This window comes from Vicia villosa, linkage group LG1 (genome assembly GCF_029867415.1).
Source record: "Vicia villosa cultivar HV-30 ecotype Madison, WI linkage group LG1, Vvil1.0, whole genome shotgun sequence".
Lineage (NCBI taxonomy): Eukaryota > Viridiplantae > Streptophyta > Magnoliopsida > Fabales > Fabaceae > Vicia > Vicia villosa.
The window spans coordinates 181,410,297-181,436,906 of record NC_081180.1 but is presented as its reverse complement, the minus strand read 5'-3'; the positions used below and the strand labels follow the sequence as shown (position 1 = coordinate 181,436,906).

The window sequence follows — 26,610 nt, the reverse complement described above, 5'->3', positions numbered from 1 at the left end:
TTGTTGGTTACTCTGATCGATAGATTCGATCGTCGCGGGCAGCAAATTGAATGTATTTTAGATTTGATATTTTTTTATCTCTTGTCTAATGCGACTAATAGGTTTAGTCGGGTCGAGAAGAGAATTAATTAAGAGTAAATGTATTGCCAAATGGCAGTGGGATTGGACAAACCCTAATAGTATAAACCTTTAGAGGTTTTATTGATTTTTATAATAATTAAAACTAATTAAATCGATTAAGTCGAATAATCCACATAATCGAATAATCGGGGAAAATGATTTTTAACCCTAATTATAACCTAATCCTAATTGATTGCATTATCTTAATTCTAACTAACTAAATTAATTAATTAAATATAAATATAATTAACTAAAACCTAATCCAAATAGTTAAATAAAAAAATATATAAAAAAACCTGGCAGTTATCCTGTGTATCGGCCCTGTGAAAGTCCATGGTGATCCTTCAGTTCCATGTGCGTTGGATCTTGTTTGCTGGCTGTCCAACGGTTCTGTGAGTGAGGGTACATGATGAGTTACCTAGATGGCACGTGCGCCATCTTCACTTGTTGTTCATAGGCTGCCAACACAAGATATATATTAAAAACCAAAATAACTTGAATCCAAAATGCGCGCCTGCACTGTTCTTCTTCTCCGATTGGCTTGCTACGGTTCAGACGCAATTCGGCTGCGACACTTCTTGTAGCTATAACCTGCAAAATTCTCAAAATCAACAATATGTAATGTAAATTCAAGAAAAGGTCACGAATCAATTCGCAATTGCCTCCTGAGTACGATAGCGCCCACGATTAGGTGTGATTTTGCCTCAAACAAGAAATCCCAATTTTGAAGATTTGAAACCTAACAATGGCGGATCCTCCAAAAAGCAACCAAAATTCAATTAACCATACAGAAACGACACAATATCGTTCTAATCATGAATATATAACCGAATCATATTAAAAATGCAAGCATGTATGAAAACAAAATCGAAACATATGGTGTTCGAACATGGCTATGTCTGTACGTTCCAGGCCGCGTGAATCGATGGAGATAGGTTGGAATTCATCAGCAAGCCGTGATGAAGCTATTGGAATCCTTTAAACTAGTCTGAATCGAACAAAACCAGGATCTCACACTTCCTTGAGTGCCACGGTTTTTATTCTTTTGTTGGGGTTCTGGTTCACGATTTTCCCCTCTGTGTCCTGAAAACAAAGTGCAAACTTGATCGTATGAAAAAAATGTTAATTCGTTAATGAAATATTTTGCACCAAGTACTTGAATCAATGACTCTGTTTATATTTTCCTTTTGAGAATTTCTGTGAGTTAGAAAGTGGGGTTTGTGTGTGAATTCTCAACAGTGCGTTAGAAACTAACATAGAAATATAATGAATTTTTTATTTTATGAAAATTTGTTGGTGTGAAGTTATATACGTGTAAAGGTTTGTGGAATGGAGTTTGCCTCATAAGAAAAATATGTGTGAAAATCGAATTTGGCCTCCTCTTGTGTACAAAAAAAATGTTTTATTTATATTAGTCAAGATTAGGGTTTTCTATACCTAATGGGCGTATTGCGCAACTAATTATATTACTAATAATAATATTTGAAAATAATACTAATGGTAAACCTAATAATAAAAATATCTTAATAATCCTAATAATACTATCAAAATTAATAATAATACTCCTAACAATAATATTAATAATCCTAATAGTAATGGATAATAATAGTTAGTAAAATTACAAAAATCATAATTCTAATAATAATGATAAAAAAGTAAATAGTAAGTTGAATAAAAAATGAGTAAATACAAAAATCTGAAATCCCCAAAAAATAAGATAGATGGGCCAAATGACTGGGCCCAAATACCTTCTAATTTGAACCCCATTTTATTTCGGGATTTTTTTTATAAGAGAGTGGGTTTAACAATCGAAATGTTAAACCCCATGACCCTTAATTTAATACCCCTGATTAATTAGTTGACGTAGATTTGATCGGGCAAATTTTGGGGTATGACACATATACATACATCATTTAGGTCATGGCCCAATTCATGTATTCATGTCATGGTACCTGTTCTAAAAGGGAGCTTCTGGCACAAAGAACTTCTGATTAAATATAAAGATCCAAGGTCTGGTCTTGTGGCATTATTCTTCTAAGGGCATTCTTGAATCAGGGTTTCCTCACCTTCAAGTCGGGTCATTGGTTAGAAAATACGAGCTGAAATTTCATCTGATTATCCTGAATTAGGGTTTCTTGACCAAAGTCAACACGGTTGACTTTTTGGTCGACACACTAATCAAGAGCTGATTTTATGAGGAGTGATGGTATGATGACTGTATGGAAGTGTTCAGTTGACTTCCATTGGTCAGAAACTGATTAATCATGAATTTCATTGAGATCGGGGAAAATCAGAACAGTTGACTTTTGGGTCAAAATCAAGTCAATCACTCAAATATTGACTTTTGGTGGAAAATTGGTCAAGAGAAGTCAAAGTTTGAATAAAATCAGGAGTTTGACAAAAGTTGCCAAAAACAGAAAAAATCAAAAATGGAAAGTTTTATACTTAGAAATATTTTGGCTCTTAAAAAGTTTGAAGAGCAGTCCACTTCAGGCCAGATTTACACGTGGCAAACGACACTTTTTCATTTGAAGCTTGGTTGAAGAGTTATTAAGGTTTGAAGTTGAGATTTTTCATGTGGATCAAGTCACCAAGTTGGGCAGATTTTAGGCCATACGTGAAGCATTTCATCAAACATATGGTGTGCCACATTTGAAGTCAATTCTAGAGCAATTAAGGAACCCTATAAATTCAAACTTGGTATGAATCCACTCTTTGCCATGCCCTCTACAAAATGAAACAAATATCAATCCATTTGGGTGAGTATCGAATCGATAGTGAAGCTCCAAAGTCACCTCCTCGCTAAGCCTAAGTCACGCATATGGCCAGGCAAGAATCCAGGTCACGCGCAAGCATTTTTACAAACAGGTGGCGTGCCAGATCTAAGTCCAAATTCAGAGATCTTCAAGCATCTTCCAAGGTCAATACCTATGTAAACCTACTCCGTTCCATGCCCTCTTGTAATACGGTGAACTGACTTTATCGAAATGTGCGGATAGCAAGAGTCGCCACCGACTTTTATTTTATCCAATTGGAAAGGCAAAAAGAACAGGAAAGACCTTTTGAAAAGATTTTAAGTTCGGGGGGTAAGTTATACAAAGGGAAGGTGTGAGGCATCCTTTGCATCCATGGTTATCCATGGGCTCTTAATTGCTTAGCTCACTTGTTTGTTTGATTTGTTTGAAGTGTCGTGTGTGAATAGTAAAAAGATTTCGTTAAGGACTTTACCTTGTAAATAAGCGTAGCCTTGTTTGAAATTGTTTTGAAATGGGAGGTGTGAAAAGATTTTGAAGTTTGATTTGAATGAGCAAGCAATTAAGAACTAACTACCCTAAGTTCGTCTTTCTTGTTCTTTAAGTCTTTTGGGCGAAAGGGTCTATCCATACCATGAGAGGGCAGAAAGTCTTTGAATTGGATGTGCGGGTCATCGAAGGGTCATCGAGAATAATCGTTCACTACAAGACTGTCCCTACCATGAAGAGGGCAGATAGTCTAAGGGAAGGATATAATAGTCATATAGGCAACATGTAAGGATACCTTAGCAATCGAAGGGACTATCACCATTTAATCGAGGCAACATCGAGGGACGAGATCATTTTGTTCGTAGGCAACTCGAAGGGACTATGATCTTTTATTCCGAGGGACTATGATGATTTGAATTCGTAGGCAGCATATGCTAAGGTATCCCTACGCTCGAAGGGACTTGACTATTTGATCGAAATCGAAGGCAACAGGCAACAAGAGGGGTACCCTAAAGGTGCGTGTGTGCAGCAATCACGTGGTTTGATTCAGATATTTATCTTGTATTAGGTGAGCTATATTCAGTTAATAATCTTGCACTCCCTAGGGTTACTAACCACATCAGAAAAATAAAGCAGTTTAAATGTCCTACGCTATTACAATAAACACTTGCAGGGATGGGGGAAAAATTAAACATAAAATTAATTTGCACATCTTCAGCCTTGATCTTCCTCGGACCCTTGATTGACTCTGATCATCTGAGAATTAACAGAAAACAATGGGGGGTGAGTGTAGGAGAAATTCATTAACAGATGAAGTAACCCCTATTTTGGGCAAAAGGGAAAAATTTAGAAATAATATTTAAATAAGAAAAGAATTAAAAAAAACTTAGCTTTCGATTGGTGGGGCGCGTAGGCAGAGGATTTCTGATTAACCCTAAGAAGAATTGACATGAAGAAGAGAAGTGTTAGTGCATTTAAGGTTCGTTAACTATGGGTATAAACCCTATTTTATAAAACAAATAAATGGGATTGAACAAACCCTAAAAGGCTAATGGAATCGAAAGTTTGATAAGATGGATAAGATGGCTAGATGAGCCAGAATAGAATATAATAATTATAAGGTTAAACCTAATATTTTAATTAATTAAGCGTATAAATAAAAATTAAAATTAAAGGATTGTAAAGAAAATCGAGTTTTCGATTTAAAAATAGATAATTATGAAACTATTATTTATATAAATGATTTATAGTAAAACAAATAAATAACAAAAGAATGATAATAATAATAAAAAAGAGAATCAAAGATAATTATGTAATTGAAAAAAATAAAAATAAATTTTTTAGAGAAACTTAGCTTGGATCAGGTGTGTTAGGCTTCTGAGGGACCATGATAGGTCTGCAGGCTTGAGGACGTTGGATCCCACTGTTGGCTCGATCTGAGGGCTCTCGTTGAGGGAGCATGATGGGTTTTTGTGAGTAGCGCGCATTGAATCTGTAGTTTGCTTATTTGAGAAAAATAATACGCTGGGAGGGGATTCAAACCCACACCCTTTTGATTCAACAACGTCCTATACATACCATCTGCACCAATCTCAATTTGTTGTCACTACATCTTCATGATACAAATAAATAGAAAACATAGTGGTAAATGAAAAGTCAATAAAATAGAACTGGGGCCCACTATTGTTACGCTTCAACCAATCGTGAATAGGGAGAGAGCGTTTGTTCTCTGACCAACCAATGAGTGTCCCTGGAATTGCCACGCACGCGTTGACCATGCCTGGGTATGTTCAAACCACCATTCACGGCGGTCTTGCCCTTCTTCTCCGGCGTAGCGAAACGACGGGTCCTCCGGCGAAGCTTAAACGACCGCGTTCTGGACGTGCTGGGCCTTTCTTGATGATGCAATTAGGCTTTTGAGAACCTCAGGAAGCTGATAGAGTGACCATATCCTTTAATACTCGCTGCAGAATTGCTTTTTGATTATGCCCTAGTTTTGAGTTTTTCTTTCTCATGAAACCCTATTCTCTTGCAGCCAATCCTCTTTTTCGTCCTTTTACTGCATGGATGAGCTTAGGTATTTATAATGAAGAGAATTAGGTCAAAGAACTAAAGGAAAATCCAATCTTTTGATGACATGGAAATATGCAAAGATTTTACATAAAATAATTCCAATTTTTGAACACCATGCATATTTTATTTTTAATCTTAGCCATTGGATTTGATTTGATCTGAATGAATTAAGGAAAAAATTTGGTGTATCAATCATATAATTATTTTATGATTTTTATTTGGTTTTATTTGATTTTAAAATGATAAAATCAAATATATATATAAAATAAATATAATAATAATAATAATATAAATTGACCATTGGTCCATCTTAATTGTTTAAAATTGATTGGAAATCAAATCTTTGATTAAAATAATTTTTCCATATTTTACAAAGATTTATTCAATATTTAAATGAATTAAAATTCAATTTAAATAAGATAAATACTATGAATATAAAATAATTATTTCAAAGATCATTTTAAGGCCCATGGACAAGTTTGGAGTCAAATATTTGGGCCCATGTAGTTAAAACTCAAAATTCTCCTTTTTGCCTTTTGTACATTCTCTCAAAATCGCCCAACTTGTGCAAGTCATAAGTCCTTCATTTTTTATTGTATGGAAGTGTTCTTGAGCTTTGTGCTTTGATTTGAATGTGAATAGGAGAAATAGTATGGGCCAATTTTGGGGTATGACAGCTGCCCCTGTTCAATTATCTTAAACCTGAAGATGTAGAGTGGTTTGTATACCAGTCGGTATCTGAAGGTGGAAGATGATTGAACACTAGAATACCAAGAAATTTGCCTTTGTCGGAGATGGGCTTGAAGATGCCATCCAGGTGTTTGGAGCATATATATGATTGATATGGGCTTGAAGATGCCATCCAACTTGAGAGAAAGTTTATTGGAGGTTGATCGTGTCAGCACCGTTCGTAGTAACTGAATTAGATCTAAGTCTTTTGATTATCTTTGAACTATTCATGGAGGATGCCCGGAATTAAGTGCCAAAATTAAATCTCTGTCTTGATTATCTCTGAACTATCTTTGGAAGATATCCAAAATTAAGTGTCAGAATTAAATAACTATCTTGATTATCTCTGAACTATCTTTGGAAGATATTCAAAATTAAGTATCAGAATTAAATCTTCGTCTTGATTATCTCTGAACCATCTTTGGAGGACATCCAAAATTAAGTGTCAAAATAAAACCTCTGTTTTGATTATCTCTGAACTATCTTTGGAGGATATCCAAAATTAAGTGTCAAAATTAAATCTTTGTTTTGATTATCTCTGAACTATCTTTGGAGGATATCTATCTCTGGAGAATACTCGGAACTAAGTATCAGAATTAAATCTTGGTTTTGATCATTTCTGCACTATCTCTGGAGAATACCCGGAATTAAGTGTCAGAACTAAATCTCTGTCTAGAATGAGCGTCAGAATTAAATCGTTGACTTGACTATCTCTGCGCTATATATGGAAGATAATGTTCATTTGATTGTAGAAATAGGCTGAAAAAGAAACATTAATCTCATGCAATATCGTGATGCATGCATTGTAATTTTCGAAATGAATGAGAGTGTTATGCCTATGCAATGAGGCGTATGTATGTTATGTATGAATTTACTATGATACATGATGTATGGACATGATTTATGCTATGATTGAGAAAATAAATCCTTCTATTGTTTGTAATTTTAATGTTTGATCTTGTTTTGAAGATACACAGCTGGGGATTTATGATTTCTGCTTGGGGATGATCAGTAACTTGATGTACCCTTGATTGGGAAAAAAAGATATTAGTAAACCATGTTGGAGAAGAGCCAAGTGTTGGAGAGTAAACTCTGTTGGGGAGCCATGTCTTTGTCGGGACGAGAGCATTTGAAGATATCTTCTTAATGATTACTCTGTGGGGATATGATCTTGTGAACCTGGCTTTTTGAGGAGACATGGGTGTCTCGAAAGATGCCCCCAGCATTATAGTAACTACCATTCCTGGATTTGATTAGGACACGCCACTGAATGTTGATCAAGATGTCAAACTGGACTTGCATAGATTTGCCCCAGTTAGTAGGAACTTTGGAAAGATTCGCCTCGCGAGGACTTTATGAGATGTAAACTATGGGCGACGTGCCCCTAGTAATCGTAGGCCCCAGACAATGTCCTATGTTGGTTGAGAAGTAGCTTCAGATCTACTTGGATGCATGCCCCTGATTGTTTTGGCATCCTTAAGAGATTCTCAGAATCTTGACTTGATTGCCCCAGATTGATTGGGCGAAGCGTGATATTTGTAAACACATGCTATTTTGTAGAAGCGAAATATCGACTCAGCATTTTAGTAAACTTTAAGGAGTCGGGATACCTTTTTGGTGACAGTATGCTTTCGAACTAACCATGCTTCAATTAGGACTTTCAAGGGTTGTAACGTGGCTTGGTTCTCGGTTTAAGAAACAAAGGATAAAGGCTCAAAATTTGATTGTACCCACCCCTCTTCGTGATGATCTTCAGTCCTAAGCTCAGTTAATTCAGCTTATGCATTCGGGTTCCAAGAGACTTTTGGATTTGCACCTTTGATAATGATGATGGTTCACAAGCAAAGAGAACTTTTGAGATGGCAGTCACTTCTTCCTTTTGGTAGTCACAACATTGTGTTGTTCAGGAGTTTATTGACTTCTTTTTTTTTCATCTTTTTGATATCCCTAACTTTTGCCTGAACTGTCTATTTTGAGCTTATAGTCAGCGGGATGCCTTGATTTTTGCCTGAGTCTTCTTTTTGATTTTTGACTTATCAGGCTTTTCTTTGTATATATGTTTTTTCATTTTTTTTGAAAGATATTAACTGCCTTGATTGATGAGCCCTCATTGGTTTTTGACTGACATCTCCAACACTTTTTGATGTGTGCGGATGAACGCTTGTGATTGAAACCTTTGTTGAAAGGTGTACTGAATGATTCTCTTAAAATAGAATGCACAACCAAATTAACTGAGAACTACCCTGCCCCAGGTTATGATCAAGGGTTTTCATTAGTACAAGAAAGAAACTTCTACTTCTTAGGCTCAAAGGGGTTGACGAGGGATTAACATCCTTATATCTCCACTGTTTGGGAATTTGAAACAATGCCTGTACATCGTCAACATAGTCTGTTCAAAAGCATACTGTATGAGGTTGCGGTATCATTTTCGTCATCCTCCCTTAAAAGGTTCACAGCTTTAGCGAGAGTTAAATATCACAAAACATATGCAAAGTAAAGATGTAATTTAAAATGAGTGATAGCGAAATAATTTATTCAAGACAAACATATGCAATGCACTGATGATGATTATTAAAACATATAATGTCTATCATAAGTCAAATGTTTAAACAAACAGAAAAGAAACTTGCAAATGAAAGTAGATCTAATGATCCAAAAGTTCGTCCGTCTAGACGTCAATCAGTCTTGTCATGGCTAGGCATAGGAGCGGTGATCACCACAGGAGTTTCAGGAGGGTTGAATTTGATTTCCCCGTTATCGATTAGATCTTGAACCTTATTCCTCAATGTCCAGCAATTGTTTTTGTAATGTCCAGGAATGTTGGAATGGTACGCGCACCTCGCATTGAGTTTATAGCCAGAGGTGATAGAATTCTTAGGAGCATCCCTCAGATTAATCAATCTGATCTTCAACAGATGTTGTAATGTTTGAGCCGACGACATATTGATTTTGGTGAATCGACGCTTAGGTGCATCTGGCTTGCGTTGTTGTTGTGGAACTGGTGTAGAGATTTAGAGTAACCGGGGTTCGGGCTTCCGGAATGTGTATCTGATAATAATGTTTCAGAATGTCTGGGGTTCGAGCTTCCGGAATGTATATCTGATTGGAATGTTTCAGAAGTCTAGGGGTCAAGCTTCCAGAATGTTCATCTGATTCGAACTTTCAGAATGTCCGGGGTTCGAGCTTCCGGAATGTATATCTGATTGGAATGTTTCAGAAGTCTGGGGGTCAAGCTTCCAGAATGTTCATCTGATTGGAACTTTCAGAATGTCCGGGGTTCGAGCTTCCGGAATGTATATTTGATCGGAACTTTCAGAATGTCCGGGGTTCGAGCTTCCGGAATGTATATCTGATTGGAATGTTTCAGAGGTCTGGGGGTTAAACTTCCAGAATGTTCATCTGATTGGAACTTTCAGAATGTCCGGGGTTCGAGCTTCCGGAATGTATATCTGATTGGAATGTTTCAGAAGTCTGGGGGTCAAGCTTCCAGAATGTTCATCTGATTGGAACTTTCAGAATGTCCGGGGTTCGAGCTTCCGAAATGTATATCTGATTGGAACTTTCAGAATGTCCGGGGTTCGAGCTTCCAGAATGTATATCTGATTGGAATGTTTCAGAAGTCTGGGGGTTAAACTTCCAGAATGTTCATCTGATTGGAATTTTCAGAATGTCTGGGGTTCGAACTTCCGGAATGTATATCTGATGTAGGTGTCTTCAGAATGTCTGGAGGGATATGCTTTCCAGAATGTATATCTGACAGAGATTGATTTTTTGATGGTATTTGTCTGACCAGTTGGTCGACCTGAAAGGAAAAGTTAGTTTTATGTGATGTTATGAATGCAAATGCAATCTTTTCGAGGATCTTTAGGAATTTAGTTAACAACATTAGAAAATGGTTTGGTCGCGTCTTTGTCTGAAGAATTCCTTCTTTGAGAATCAAGCTCACCATATCGAGTGGGTCATCGCCTCTGATTCGGGATACTTGTACTTTTGAATTTGAAAGCATATGGCTAGAGAAAAATAAATCCTCTTGCCCCTTGATAGGTATCGTGTCCCTGAACTGGAAGGCATACGACCAGAGGAAAATAAATTCTCTTGCCCCTTGATAGCTACTGTGTCTTTGAATTGGAAGACGAATGGCCAGAGGAAAATAAATCCTCTTGCCCCTTGATTGGGAAATCAACCTTTGATAGAGGTTGTCGCTACCGCGAAAATTAACAGAGTCGCCACTAACATATTTATCCTGAAAAGGAAGGGAATGCCAGCAAACCACAAAACAAAACAACGGTCTCACGACCAGAGAAAAAGGGTAAGGGAGTCGGTTACGCGAGGGGAAGGTATTAGCACCCCTCGCGCCCATCGTATTCGATGGTATCCACGCCTGTGTCTAAAAATATGGGTTTATAACAAATCTACGCTAATCTGGACTAAAATGAATGCAGAATGTAGGGAAAAGAAAGGATTGTGCTCGCACGGGCCCTACCCCGCTGCCTACGTGTCTGTTTTGCATAATCAGAGCTACCGTAGCTCGGCTAACTAATTTTTGTTTGTTTTGTGTTTTTTAGGTGAACGAGTTACATTCGCACTCCGCTGCTCGACCTTTGGAGACTTATGCTGGGAATGGAGCGGAAATAACAAGTTCTTAAGAAAAGAAAATCAAAGAGTGTGGTTTGTGTTTTAAAGAATGCATGAGGAAGACCTAAGCTAAGGGGGGGAAGCTCGCTACCTAATGTTATCATACAAAGGGTACAAGTCTAAACTAAGCTAACAACCTACGAGGGAAAAGGGAAAGCACACAAGAATATCACACAAACGAGCATCCGCTTGTAGAGCAAACAAACCATCGGTACTGACCGAATGGTAGAAAAGCGGTCCCGCCATAGCCAAGGGGAGCAGCTCAACCCAAGTCAACCAAGCATTAGACCTCGCGAAAATGATCGGGCTATAGACAAAAGCGCGGACCCCTCTCAGCAACCAAGCCGTCACGGATCGTAAAGGAAAACGGTGCGTGCGTACACCGAGCATCAACGTCGAGCGACGCAAGCTATAGGAAAGGCGGGGGTCCGGCTACATGAACCCTTTTCCTGACATACTCGATAACAAGATCTTGTGTAGGTTCGGAAGCGAGCAACGCGAAGCGTGCGCATACTGAACATACTCGATGAGACTAGGCGGGGGTTGATTGCTAACCCTTCCCGCGTGCCTTCAATGAGGACTTAACGGAGTGCCATATAGGACTTATTACACCGTGACTCCCTGCCGCAAAGCACAAATATAAACACACCAACAAAAAACAGAGCCTCTTTCGAGGACTTGGCCAGATGCATGTCTAGGTCCTACTTCTCATGTTATTGGATGATGCGGTAAAGCGATAAAGTGCGAGAAAAGTAAAATGAAACGGGATCAATACCAAACGGATGATGATCCGTAAACTAAAGCGAAGCAAAGCGAAGAAAGTAGAATCCCGCAAGCGAGCTAGCAAAGCAAAAGCAAATAGTCAGCACACCGATTAGCCACAAAAGCGCACAACGATCAACGTATGCATCAAGCATGATCACAATACACCTGCACGAGGAACAAGAAAACCAAACAAGCAGATATAAAGTAATAGTGATCGTGTCTCCCGGGTGAGAACACGATACGAGTGAATAGGATTGTGTTCCGTAAGTGAAACGGAACACACAAGTAACAAGTGTCGATCGGTGTCTATCCAAGAGCCTTACACACTAGCACACAAGTTAGAGATAACAAACATCGCAATTGGAATTGCGTTATTACCATAAAACGAAAGGAAATCGACAAGTAAGGTAAACGTGAAATGGATAATGAAACATCAAAGAGAAATCAAACATGGATGATCTACAAATTAATGAAAACAAAGCATCTAGTAAGATAGTATATCTCATAAGCTTTCCGACGATATAAAGAACGTGCAAATCGGAGCTACGAGTAAAAAGTTATGCAAGATTGAAGTTATAAAAGAAAACACAAAATTTGCACACAGGAACCGGTTCCTGGTACTAAAAACCAGAGGCAGAAAACTGGGAACTGGTTCCCACCTAGGGACAACCCGGTTCCTGGTACAAAAAACCAGAGATTGAATATTTCAGGAATCTGAGAACCGGTTCCCACCTAGGGACAACCCGGTTCCTGGTGCAAAAACACAGAACCAACAACATTTCAAACAGCTGGGAACCGGTTCCCACCTAGAGACAACCCGGTTCCTGGTGCAAAAACACAGGGGGAAAAACAACGCAGGAACCGGTTCCCACCTAGGGACAACCCGGTTCCTGGTACAAAAACACAGAAAACCAGCAATTTTGGATTGAGTGGGAACCGGTTCCCGCCTGGGACAACCCGGTTCCTGGCGTAGCAAAACAGGTTTTCATGCATTTTTAAGGCTCCGGAGCCATTCGCACTCAATCCAAAACCGTTCCAACTTGAAATTAGAGCAAACAAACACGAATCAAGTGAGTCACATATCAATAAACATGCTAAGTGCGACGCGTCAAGCAAGGCAAATATTAAGCAAAAGCACTACACATGCATTTGTGCAAACACCTTGAGTGCGACACAAGTAACATACATGAACATCAACAATTAAGCACACAAAATCATCCAATAATCACGGATTCGAACACGAATATCACAATTCATCATCAACGAGCAACAATTATATGCAATCAACATAAAATCCAAACACAATTCACATGAACACGACAAATTCGAACAAAGTATAAACAAATTCACCGATCAATCATCATCAATTATCAATTAATCAAGAACAAGAGGTAGATCTAGATCCGAATTCACATAATAATCAACAATTAAGCACTTAATTTGAGATTCGAAAGCTTACCGAATGAAGATCTAACTGAAGCACGAACCCGAACACGATGCGAACGCGAACACGACACGAACGCGACACGAACTCGAACGAAATCCGGAAGGAGAGAGAGTGAGGGCGCGCGAGATGCTAGGAGAAGAGGAAGAGAAATTCGAACTTCGATCTTGACTCTTCAATCCATGTTCTTGATCTTGATGAAGATTGATTAATCTTGATGGAAGTTTTATGTAATTTGTGGTTTTGATCTATGAAAATTGAGAGAGAATTGAGAGAAAGTGTTTGTGAAGAGAATTGGTGAATTGAAATTATGAGAGTCCCCCTTGATTTGTGAAGAGCAAAATGTTTATATATTGTCAACGCGAAATGTCCAAATTGCCCTCAATGCGTCTTATTTTCGCTCGTTTTTAAGGAAACTCGGTTCGGCTCTGAATCCCGGAACGAAACTAATGCCACTGTGAAGATGACCAAATTTTTGACTCGTCGCCGGTGAAAATCGTCTCAATCCGATAAGCGATGAAGAAAATATGCGCGTTTGAATGGCGAGAAACGCCGATTCATCTGGTGCAACTGTGCAGAATTTTGTGAGTACCGCTCAAAGAACTCGATGAAACCCTATCTTCGGCTCAAAATCTGAACAAGCATGTGTGACGAAGAAACGAAGCTAACGAAATTTCCGAGAAAATGCCGCCGGAATGGACTTCATACGATAAAAATCGAAGAAGTTATGAATTTTCAAATTCGGCGCGACATACTCGAAAACACACTTTTTACCAAAACAATGCGACAATCCTTAAAATTCTGGGAATTTCCCGTGCATAATTGGCCTTCGGTCCGAACATATGAAATCTTGGTAATGATGGTGCGGAGCTCCAGTTAAATTTTCAAGCGAATCCGACGAGCGGATTAGGAGATATGAATTTTCTGAGGTCCGAAACCCTTCATTCAGCATTGTTTTTCACTACGAAACCTCAAGTAATTTGCAAATCTGGCAACCTTCCTCAAAGAATTGGCTTCCGAGCCGAACCCGAAAGTTGTAGATATCGTCAAAACAGTCAAGACCTCGCGGGAACTTAGCTCATATCACTTTCCAAATATGACTTGCGAATTTTCTCGTATTTCCACTGTTTAAACCATTTTTCACATTGCATCTCTTTAAAACCACGAGAACTCTTTATTGATTTTCTTCAATTTTTGAATGACGAAATAAACGTCATTATTAACTTATAGCTCCAATAAAGAGGGCAAATTTTGGGGTGCAACAGCTGCCCCTATTCAAACTTCTTGAACCTGACGAGTGAGAAACGAAAGTTTCGAACCGTTGAGGTGGAAGGAGATTGAATACCAGAATGAACTCGAAAATTTGCACTCTTGATCAATAGAAGATTCCGTCTTGTAACAAGAAAGAAATGTACCACCCCGCAGGCAGGGAGAAAAAACTTCAATTGATCCGGATAATAAATATACTCCCACTTGTGAAAAAAGGAGGAACGGGCACCCACAGGCAGGGGAAACACTTCAAATGATCTGGGCATCAAGAGAAGGAACATCTCGACTGATCTGAGTATCAGACGTAGCAAATGTCTCCGAACTTGCATCGGGATAGATGTCTTAAATCGATCTGGGAATCGAAGGAGATACGCCGGTTGATCTGGGCATCAACGGGTAATAGGTATCTCTGATCTGGGAATCATGATCTGGGAATCTGGGCAGACATCTCTTATGATGCAATTAAATCAGCAGGTAGATATTCCTACTAATCTGGGAATTAGCGGCTAGCTCCTTCGTAACACCACGGGGATCCGGAGGCGGCTCCTTCAACTGAGCTGGGAATCAGGATAGGAACAATATCTCTTCCGAACTGTGTACGCCGGGGAAAGAATGCCTTTAAACTGATCTGGACATGATGCCAGAAAATAAGTAGGACAATCTTCATCTGAAAGACAAAGTCGATCAGGCAAACATCTCCATCTGATCTGATGATATCAGTGGCTTGCTCCTTAGTAAGATCACGGGAGATCCGGAGGCGGTTCCTTCAACTAATCTGAAACGGGATATTAGGATAGGAACGGATGTTTCTTCCGAACTGTGTACGCCGGGTAAAGAAAGCGTCTTCAACTAATGGTTAGGCATCAGGACTGGGCAGACGAATTTCTTCTTCTGAACGAACTAAATCGTCAGGGAGTAGATATTTCCAACTGATATGATGTATCAGAGGGCTTGCTCCTTCGTAAGATCTTGGGAGATCCGGAGGCGGTTCCTTCAACTGAGCTGAATATCAGGATAGGAACAAATATCTTCCACCGGTCTGGGGGCATCGGGAATAGGAATGTCTTTAAACTGATCTGAGCTATGTCAGAAAATAAGTAGAACAATCCTCTTCTGATTCAAAACATCAGGATAAGCGCCTGTAATGACTAGGCGAGTTGCTCTCTGGGGAACATTTAAATCTGGATAACTTTCCTGCAGAAAGAGACAGATATGATATGATTTATGCATGATGCATGTATGAATGTTTGTGGAATAACGTTCCTAAGAAGGAAGACGTTATACGCTTTTGAGAAAGCAATGCAAATGATGCATGATTCGAACGTTGCTTAGGGAGGCAACGGATGAGCACTGAATTGCTGAAGAAGTCCTAGAGAGAGAGTACGGAACTCTACGGGGAGGACAAGATGAGTGACCAAGGGTCACAAACTGCGAGCTGGAAAAGATGGATGAGAAATCTGCTGGAGATGATCAAATTTGGATGCGAGCTCTGTTTGAGGAATAAATCCTGCTTGGGGATAAGAACAGCCCACTTGAATGCTTGGGGACTACCCTAGAAACTTCACTGGAGAAGCAAAATCTCGACATCCTGGGGATGTGAAGGTAAGTCAAGTCATGAAGACAACTCCGGTGGGGAAGTAACCAACTTGCTTGTATAGGACGCATTCAGCTGGGGAAATCCTTGAAGGAAAACAGATTCTGCTGAAGATGCATGTGAATCTTTGCTGAGGAAAGAAACTCAGTGGGGAAGATGGATGCTTCTGCACAGCAATCTGCTAGGGGTATGAGAGATCCGCTGGGGATAAGGAACTTAGCAAAAGAACCTTTTGTTAAGGCAACTCCACTGGGGAACAAGATGACTCTCCTGGGGAAAACAGGTCAATCTATTGGGGAGAGAAACACTCTACTGGGGAGAATGAGGAACTCGGTCAAGGGACCTCATTAAGAGCTTACCGGGGAATCAGCTACCATCCAATCATGACTCAACTGGGGAGAAGACATTCCGCCGGGGAATAAGACCTCTGGAACATAGAGAATGCATCAAGATGTGCTTTGATGAGGAGATGAGAATCTTGGAACAAAGAAAGTCTCATCCAGATATACTCAGCTGGGGAATGAGAATCTCTCGTTAGGATGCACTCGGCTGGGGAGTGAAAATCTCTCATAGCTATGTCTGTCAATATGCTGCTGCGAAGCGTTTGCAAGGACGTACCTGCGAGACAAACAAGTGAAAAATGCCCCAGGATATAGCATGACATCTTGGCCTGCCATCCTGGTCACACAAGACTTTGAAGTAATTTCAAAGATTTTATCATTTCTAATCATGTATTGTAAAAGCAAAGCAGTTTTCATATGCAAAGTTTAACACAAATCCAGGACGTTTTATGCAAACAAAACAGTAAAAGAAAACAGTTGTTTAAGATGAAAAGAAGTTTATTAAAAACATGCCCGAAAGAGGGCGAATACATTTCAGAAGTAGTTCCTAGTAAGAGGTAACCACACATTTATTGAGTACAAGAGAAATGGCAATGTGAAACGGATATCCATTGGTTTCGATCCCGCTACCCTTTTTATAACCTCGACGTTCTCATCTCCTTGCTTTGGAAGACCGTACTCATTAGGATTGATCACTGCCCGATCTGATAATGTCACCAAACTTGTGGACCCGACGGGGTTTGTGAGAGCCTTTAGGGATTTGAGCTGCCAGGTGCAAACTCAAGAACACGGAGTCTTGCTTATCCCTCGGTCGGGAGCCCTAAACAAAGTGATTGGAATTTGCGAATGCTTTAGGGATTTGAGCCGCCAGGTGCGAACTCAAGAACACGGAGTCTTGCTTATCCCTCGGTCGGGAGCCCTAAACAAAGTGATTGGAATTTGCGAATGCTTTAGGGATTTGAGCCGCCAGGTGCGAACTCAAGAACACGGAGTCTCGCTTATCCCTCGGTCGGGAGTCCTAAGCATGTATGAAGAGTGATTGCCAAGGTGGCATGCAAGATGTAGTCATTCTCTTTTGTCCCTTTTTTGCCTAAGTCGCCCTTTCGGGTTTTCAACTTAGCGGGTATATTTGTTTCTTTTTCATTCTTTTGCCTGATTCACTTTCTTTTCTTTTCTTTTTCTTTTCTTTTTTCTTTCTTTTTTTTCTATCAGGTCTATGCGAAGTATTTTTTGACTACATCCGCGTTCACAGGGTGCGGAAAGTTCTCGCCATCCATCGTTGCAAGCATCATGGCACCGCCAGAGAACACTTTCTGCACAACAAAGGGGCCTTCATACGTCGGAGTCCACTTGCCTCGAGGATCACCTTGAGGAAGAATGATTCTTTTGAGCACCATATCACCTGGTTTGTAGCTTTGGGGCCGTACCCGCTTGTCGAAAGCTTTTCTCATCTTCTTTTGGTACACCTGACCATGACCAATAGCTGCCAAACGCTTCTCATCAATGAGGTTCAACTGATCCATTCGATTCTGTACCCATTCTGACTCGTCAAGCTCGACGTCTTTCATAATCCTCAAGGAAGGGATCTCAACTTCAACAGGCAGTACTGCTTCCATACCATAAACAAGCGAGAAAGGAGTTGCCCCAGTCGATGTACGCACAGAGGTGCGATAGCCATGCAAGGCAAAGGGTAACATCTCGTGCCAATCTCGGTAAGTCACTACCATCTTCTGCACAATCTTCTTAATGTTCTTGTTGGCCGCTTCAACAGCGCCATTCATCTTCGGACGATACGGAGAAGAATTGTGATGCTTGATCTTGAAGGACTCACAAAGCTCCTTCATCAACTTGTTATTAAGATTCGATCCATTATCCGTAATGATCTTTTCAGGAATCCCATAACGACAAATTATGTTGTGCTTGATAAAGCGAGTAATCACTTACTTGGTGACATTCGCATAAGATGCGGCCTCAACCCACTTAGTGAAGTAATCGATGGCAACCAAAATGAAGCGATGCCCATTAGAAGCAGTAGGTTTAATCTCTCCAATCATATCAATGCCCCACATTGCAAAAGGCCATGGAGAAGTCAAAACATTCAAAGGCACAGGCGGCACGTGTACTTTATCAGCATAGATCTGGCACTTGTGACAAATTCGGACATGGTTATGACAATCAGTTTCCATAGTGGACCAATAGTAACCAGCCCTCAAGATCTTCTTAGCCATTGTATGCCCACTTGAATGGGTACCAAACTCACCTTCGTGCATTTCCTCTATAATTTTTGAAGCTTCTTCCTTAACAACACATCGGAGCAACACACCGTCATGATGTCTCTTGTACAAGACACCACCGTTAAGGTAGAACTTAGCTGCAAACCTTCTCAGAAACTTCTTATCAGTCACCGACGCTTCGGGAGGATACTCTTGAGTTTCGAGGAACTTTTTGATATCATGATACCAGGGATTACCATCTAATTCGACATCAGCTTCAAAGCAAAATGCTGGTTCATCCAACCTGTTAATGGTGATATTAGGCGCTTCATTAGCCCATTTCACTTTGAACATGGAAGCCAAAGTAGCGAGAGCATCAGCAATATTGTTCTCTTCTCTAGAAATATGCTCAAATGTGATCTCCTCAAAGTATGGAATGAGTCTCATCACATGCTCCCTGTATGGAATCAGATTCTGATGACGAGTTTCCCAATCTCCATTGATCTGGCTAATGACAAGATTGGAATCCCCATAAACCTTCAAGTACTTGATTCGCAAATCGATCGCAACTTCGATACCATAGATACAAGCTTCATACTCAGCCATATTATTAGTGCAATCAAAACAGATTCTGGCTGTAAACGGAATATGAAAACCTGATGGAGAAGTAATCACAGCTCCAACACCATTCCCGAGTGCATTAGAGGCACCATCGAACACGAGCGTCCATCGCGATCCTGGTTCGGGTCCTTCTTCTGGTCTAGGAATGTTACAATCCCTGATATACAAAACATCCTCATCGGGGAATTCAAACTTCATCGGTTCATAATCTTCGACAGGCTGATGTGCAAGATAATCTGCCAACACACTACCTTTGATGGCTTTCTGGGTAGTATATTGGATATCATATTCAGTCAAGATCATTTGCCACCTGGCTACTCTTCCGGAAAGAGCGGGCTTCTCAAAAACATATTTGATAGGATCCATCTTGGAAATCAATAAGGTGGTGTGAACCAACATATACTGCCTCAGCCGGCGAGCAGCCCACACCAAAGCACAACAAGTTTTCTCGAGCAGTGAGTATCGGGATTCACAGTCGGTAAACTTTTTTCTAAGGTAGTATATTGCATGCTCTTTTCGGCCAGACTCGTCATGTTGACCCAGCACACATCCCATTGAATTTTCAAGAACTGTGAGGTACATGATCAAAGGCCTTCTTGGAACTGGAGGCATTGGTATCGGAGGTTCCTGCAGATACTCTTTCACTTTTTCAAATGCTTTTTGACAATCATTATTCCACCTGGCCGTCTGATCTTTTCTTAGTAATTTGAATATTGGTTCACAAGTGGCCGTAAGATGAGAGATGAATCTAGCAATGTAGTTCAACCTCCCTAAGAAACCACGAACCTCCTTTTCTGTTCTCGGCTCAGGCATCTCTTGTATAGCTTTTATTTTTGCAGGATCGACCTCAATACCTTTCCCACTAACAACAAAACCCAACAGTTTTCTGGATCGCACTACGAAAGTGCATTTGTTTGGATTCAACCTCAGTCTGAATTCCCGAAGCCTTTCAAATAACTTCTGCAAGTGAACCAAATGCTCTTCTTCAGTGTGAGACTTTGCAATCATGTCGTCAACATACACTTCAATCTCTTTGTGAATCATGTCGTGAAAAAGAGTCACCATGGCGCGCTGATACGTTGCCCCTGCGTTTTTCAACCCAAAAGGCATGACTTTATAGCAGAAAGTTCCCCACGGCGTGATAAACGTTGTTTTCTCCATGTCTTCTGGTGCCATCTTGATCTGATTATACCCAGAGAAGCCATCCATGAAGGAAAACACCTTAAAAGGAGCAGTATTATCCACCAACACATCAATGTGGGGAAGAGGAAAATCATCTTTCGGACTCGCCCTATTCAGATCTCTGTAATCAACACACATCCTAACCTTTCCGTCCTTCTTGGGTACAGGGACAATATTCGCAACCCACGGAGGGTAATTCACAACTTGCAGAAAGCCAGCATCAAACTGTTTCTCAACCTCTTTCTTAATCTTCTCAGACATATCTGGGCGAGTCCTTCGAAGCTTCTGCTTGACAGGAGGACTATCTTCCTTGAGAGGTAGACGGTGTACCACAATATTTGTATCAAGACCTGGCATATCCTCATAGGACCAAGCAAAGATATCCGCATACTCTTTCAACATATCAATAAGCTTCTGCTTCACACTGTTCTCAAGCACAGCCCCTATCTTAACTTCTCGGACCTGCTCTTTAGTACCAACATTTACCATCTCGATTACCTCTTGATGCGGCTGAATCGCTTTCTTTTCCTATTTCAACAATCTAGCCAACTCGTCGGGAAGATCACAATCTTCATAAGCTTCCTCCTCGGCTTGGTAGATCGGATTGTCAAAATCATAATAAGCAATAGCGGAACTGTTACCAATGGAATCCGTGGTAGTGGAACATCTGCATGATTGATGTTTTTATTTTAGTTTTATTTTTATTAAGATATGTGCAAGTGTGTGCAAAAACATTGCCATTTAAAATGAAAAAGTTAAAAGAAAGACAAAGAGCAAAACATTTGAATGCAAAAACGTCCTTTTATTTCATGACTAACTTTGAAAAATGCGAACTGCATGGCCCTACAAATGATTCACTACGCCTTGGGCAGAACGTAGGAATTATGTCATGATAAGAAAAGTAAAAACAAGGAATTTACTCCTGAGCTTGTGTAACTTGGATGACATCTTCGATTGTCCAGTTGCAAGGCATCTCTCCAGGAATACTTGGACGAATCCAACTATCAAAGTCACAATCACTGTCCACTTCTTCACCATTGACAATGGCGTCGACCTGACCGTCTTGAATGACACCCCCACTCACAAACTTGATCGGGCTGAGGACACCAGACTTGGGCGATCTCACAGCATTCTGCTTTCCAGGATTGAAATCGAGACCATTCTTGTCAAATTTGGGACGCACGTCAATTACTTGCCCCCAGCCTTCCACTCTTCCAGTCTCAACAACAATCTGAGCATCTTTCAAAGAGGACATAATCGTTTCTGGCTTCATTATCTCATAAGGAGGAGTTCTCACAGCATTCACAGCTTCAAACGCTTGAAACGGAGTCTCATGTATTTCACCTTCGATCTCTACATATCGGAAAGAGGACAAGTGACTCACGATGTAATCCTCTTCACCACAAACCGTCACCACTTTACCGTCAACCGGATACTTCAACTTCTGATGAAGAGTGGATGTCACAGCACCAGCCTTGTGAATCCATGGTCGTCCCAACAAACAACAGTAAGCAGGTTGAATGTCCATCACATAAAAGGTTGTAGTTAAGACCTGAGGACCAACCTGAATTGGTAGATCTACCTCTCCGAACACAGACCTCCTTGAACCGTCAAAGGCGCGCACCACCAACTCACTAGGCCTTAACTCCACACCAGCATAGTCAATTCTCATTAGGGCTGATTTGGGAAGCACGTTTAGAGAAGACCCAGTATCGACCAGAACACGGGACAGAGTCTTCCCCTTACACTCAATCGAAATATGCAAAGCCTTGTTATGGTTTCTCCCTTCTGGAGGAAGATCACGATCCGTAAATCCCAAACCATTCCCAGCGGAGATATTATTGGCTACCGCTTCTAGCTGATTCACAGATATTTCATGCGGGACGTAAGCACCATTCAGGATTCTCAAGAGAGCATCCCTATGACCTTCTGAACACATCAGCAGTTGCAAGATGGAAATCTTTGACTGGGTCTGACCCAACTGCTCAACAACCTTGTAATCAGACTTCCTGATGATTCTCAATAATTCCTCCACATCCTTGGAAGACACAGCACTATCAGGTGCCCCGCTCTGAATCGGAGAATTCTGGACATCGGTCACTACTTGTTTTCCTTTGGCCTTAGCCAAAGCATCTGCATTGTTTTGAACAAGCTGAGGGGAGAACACCCTACCACTGCGAGTGATCCTACCAGTACCGGCGAAATTATCAGTGTTTGCAACTGAGGCCTCAACAAGCTTCTCTTTAGATGGCTCGCCTTCCTCCTTCGTGCCATAGTAATATACGTCTGAACCATAATACCAAGGGATGGCCTTCTCACTCTCATATGGAATAGGCCCCGGCACAGTAATCATCAACGCTGCTGGTTGTTCCTCATATGGAATACTGACAGGTATCTGAATAGGCACTTGGATACATATTGGAACAACTGAATCATAAGGAATTGAGATCACAGACACTTCACCATCCTTACTCTTCGCACCTCTCAACCTTCGATAGAACTGAAGAGGACCCTCATCAATCAGCTTTTGTACCATACTTTTCAAATCATCACAACCTTCGGGTTGACTTTTGCAATTCTCACAATCAACTTCACAGCCTGGGAAGATGCCACTATTGACCAGATGTTGCTTTACAGACACAAGAGGGAAGGTCAAACAGCTCACTTCAGATACAACTTTTATCTCTTCACTCTCAATGGCATTCACACCCGAACCTCCGTGAGCAGGCATCGGATTATTGACAATATTGGGTGTAGGAGTGAATTGGATTATCTTTTGATCCAACAAGTCCTGGACTTTGTTCTTCAATGCAATGCACCTCTCTGTATCATGGCCAGCGGCACCTGAGTGGAAAGCACATCGTGCGTTTGCATTGTAATTCGGAGATTGTGTGTCTGGAGCATTCGGAGCATCTCTCAAAGTAATCTTTTCAATTTTGAGCAAATGTTGTAGCACTTGAGCATAGGTCATAGGAATCGGATCAATCTTTCTGTGAGGCCTAGTCCTGGGAGGATAGCGATCATTACTGGAACGTTGTCCCTGCTGTTGTTGTTGTTGTGGTACTGGGATCATGACAGCATTAACCTGTGAATTGCTTTTCCCCGAACCCCTTCTTCCATATATGGCATCCGCATTTCCTTCTTTCCTTCTGGCATAACCTTCAGCTTGTTTCTTACCACCAGCAGAATTAGAAGAAGCTCCCAACTGAATTTTCCCCATCTTTAGACCCATCTCAACACGTTCGCCATATCTCACCATTTCAGAAAAGTTAGCTGAAGCACTGCAAGCCAAATAATAGTGTCCAGACAAGGTACTGGTGAACATGTCAATCATCTCACGTTCAGTCATCGGTGGCTGAACTCTTGCAGCTAACTCACGCCATTTCTGAGCGTACTCCTTGAAAGATTCTTTAGATCCTTGAACCAAACTCTGCAACTGAGTTCTATTGGGCGCCATGTCAACATTGTACTGATAGTGCTTAATGAAAGCCTCCACAAGATCTCTCCAAGAATGAATATGAGTGCGTTCGAGTTGAACATACCACTCCAAGGAAGCCCCAGCCAAGCTATCCTGGAAGAAATGCATTAGAAAACCCTCATCCTCAGAATAAACTGACATCTTGCGATAGTATGCTTTGACATGAGTCATGGGACAAGTCGCTCCATTGTATTTGTCAAAAGATGGAACTTTGAATTTTGGTGGGATCCTCACACCGGGAACCAACCCCAAGTCATTGATATCCATGCCTAACACCCCTTTGCCTTCAACAGCTCTGAGACGTTCTTCAATCAGACGATACCTCTCAACTTCATCATGTGCACCCTCAGCACTATGCCTTGATACCTAGTCAAAATTCTCAACATTGAAATCCAAATTACCACGGTTCTGATGATCTCTCCTTCCCAACAGACGAGACGGGGGTGGAGGTGGAAACCCGTGATGCTGATTGAAAGGATTATAGTGCCCTCCCACGTGATCAAACTCATTCGGATCATGATGATCGTCAATTCTACCAGACACATCGTCAAACAGCCCTGGATGCCCTCCATTCTCATTCCTTCTGGAGTTCTCGACAAGAACTCGCAAGTCATCCTGCCCCTTGGTCACATTAGTCAATGCTTCCATAAACTGCACCATCTGCGCATTCATCTGCTCTGTCAGTTGAGCTCTCATCTCTACCATTTGTTCCTGAATTTGTTCCATCTGCCTTCTCTAATTGCTCCTAGTCGGATACGGGTGATTAGCCGTCTTAGCACTCCTTCTGATAACAAAACAGTGAGACATAAGATATAAGACCTGCAAAACCTGCAAATACATGACATGTATGATATATGAATGATATGCATGAAATATTTGTCAATTTTCAGGTATCCAAGAGTTCATCCCACTTCGGATAGGACATAGAAACCCTGATACCGAATATATTTGAACAGCAATCCACGCACGAGAATAATTCAGCAAACTGAGCATATTTCATTCAAACATAACCGAGAATTTGAGTTCATACAAACAAAACACATAACCGTGTCACAATGTGCTTATAAGGCATACAAAAGAAATCCAGAACATCAAAATGCGACCCCATCCAACAATCCTGGACATGGGCGACAAACATCAAGAATATGCATCAAATCAAACCCTAGACCAAACAAATCCAATCCACAGCAGCACTAGGATCGTCTGACAACAGAATGAGCTTCTCCATCTCCTCTCCGCTGGGATCGGAGGCTTGCGAGCTCTTCTTCAAGTCGAGCTGACTTGGCTTTCTCTCCCATCAACTGTTGTTCTGAATCCTGCATCCTTCTCTTGCTATTGCTTTCGGACCTTCGCAACTTCGCACACTCCTGTTGTTTTCGGTACAAGCTTTCTTCCATCAAGTCATGAGATCGCCTTTGAGCATGTGTCATGTTTGAACCTTCACCTTGCGCATGTTTGAGCTTACGAGCCAACTCCGCCTTTTCGCGATCTTGAAAATACCTCTCCAAGCCAACCTCTCGGTCCTTTGCTTTCAGCTTGATGTTGTCCGCTTCGGTTTGAATATAGAGTTCAGCCGCAACGGTATCAGATAAAACCACGGGAGGTTGCTCATATAATGGACACGACCTCGCAAATGGCAACAACATATTTGCCACTCTTGCTTCAACCCAATTTCGGTAAGGACCCAAGGCGATGGGAACTTTCCTGCTCAAAGTAGTCTGATCCCTTCTATGGACTTTAGTCCAAGCATACGCTATCTTCTCTAGCTCCGGAGGATCTTTACCATCAGCAAAGTACACTGATTCAAACGCTTCTACATCATTCTGAGCCCTTTCCATTGCATATCCCAATTGACGATAGGCGAGCGTGGGATTGTAACTAATGCAACCTCTGGTTCCCATGAGAGGAACGTTGGGATATTGACCGCAACTAGTGATGATGCTCCAAATTTTCCCCACACAATAGTTCCACCTGATGTCATAAGATGTGAGGTTAACAATCCTATCTGACCACTTAAGGGAACTCTTCTTGAGCACAAAAGGTCCTCTCACCGGCAAATGCAACATGAACCACCGATACAACAACGGAAGACAAGAACCAACAACATATCCTCCCTTCTTACTTCTCGCATGGATCGAAAAAAGAGCATCCGCAAGCAACGTTGGAACGGGGTTTTTGTTCATAAAGACACAAATCGCCGCCAAACTCACAAAGTTTTCTCTTGATGGGAATAAGACAATACCATAGATCATGATAGCAAGCAAACGACTAAAATCAACCCACTGCTCCTTCTTAGCCGCATCCTCAGCCTTACTGATCAAAAAGCAAAGATAGAAACCAGAAACACCGCCCGATGACTTCCAATTTCTTTCCACCTCCTTTATACCCATGTGAAGAGCTTCAGCTATTTTTTCAAATCTCACAACCTCGGGAACTCGAATGAAAGGTACATCATCAGTGATTCGGATGTTGAGTATGTAAGAAAATTCCTCGAGTGTTGGCACCAGTTGATAGTCCTGAAACGTAAAACACCTCAACTGTGGATCATAGAACTGAAACAAGGTGATCAAAGCCATTGGGTCGAAAGATGTCTTGAGGATGGAGAGCAAATTGCCATAATCATGATTGAAGTCACGGAGAACCTCCCCTTCCAACCGAGAACTCAAACCAATCAACCCCGAAACATCAATATCCGGAATCTTGTAAGCCCTGGTATGCCTCGTGCGTTCTTTGACAGTATCAGTAGGAATGTCCATCTTCAACTTGGGTGAACTCCTGAATATCCCTGAAAATATGACATGCAAATGCTTATTATTATACATTTTTTTTAGCGTTTCTTTTGGAAATAAATATGCTGTGATGCAAAGTGGTGGGGCTTGTTGCCGCCCACCAGGCATTCTGGAC

At 40.9% G+C, this 26,610-nt stretch overlaps 1 protein-coding gene across 1 annotated transcript; it reads right to left on the bottom strand.

The window, feature by feature from the left end:
- Positions 1-534: 534 nt before the first annotated feature.
- On the bottom strand, positions 535-24,411 carry LOC131660590 (uncharacterized). Its single transcript, XM_058929852.1, has 7 exons — positions 24,202-24,411; positions 23,917-24,072; positions 23,485-23,799; positions 22,264-23,313; positions 21,793-21,969; positions 21,421-21,579; positions 535-711 (listed from the first exon to the last, which is right to left on the bottom strand). The coding sequence occupies exons 1-7, from the start codon at positions 24,409-24,411 to the stop codon at positions 535-537; spliced, it is 2,244 nt and encodes a 747-aa protein (XP_058785835.1).
- Positions 24,412-26,610: the final 2,199 nt, after the last annotated feature.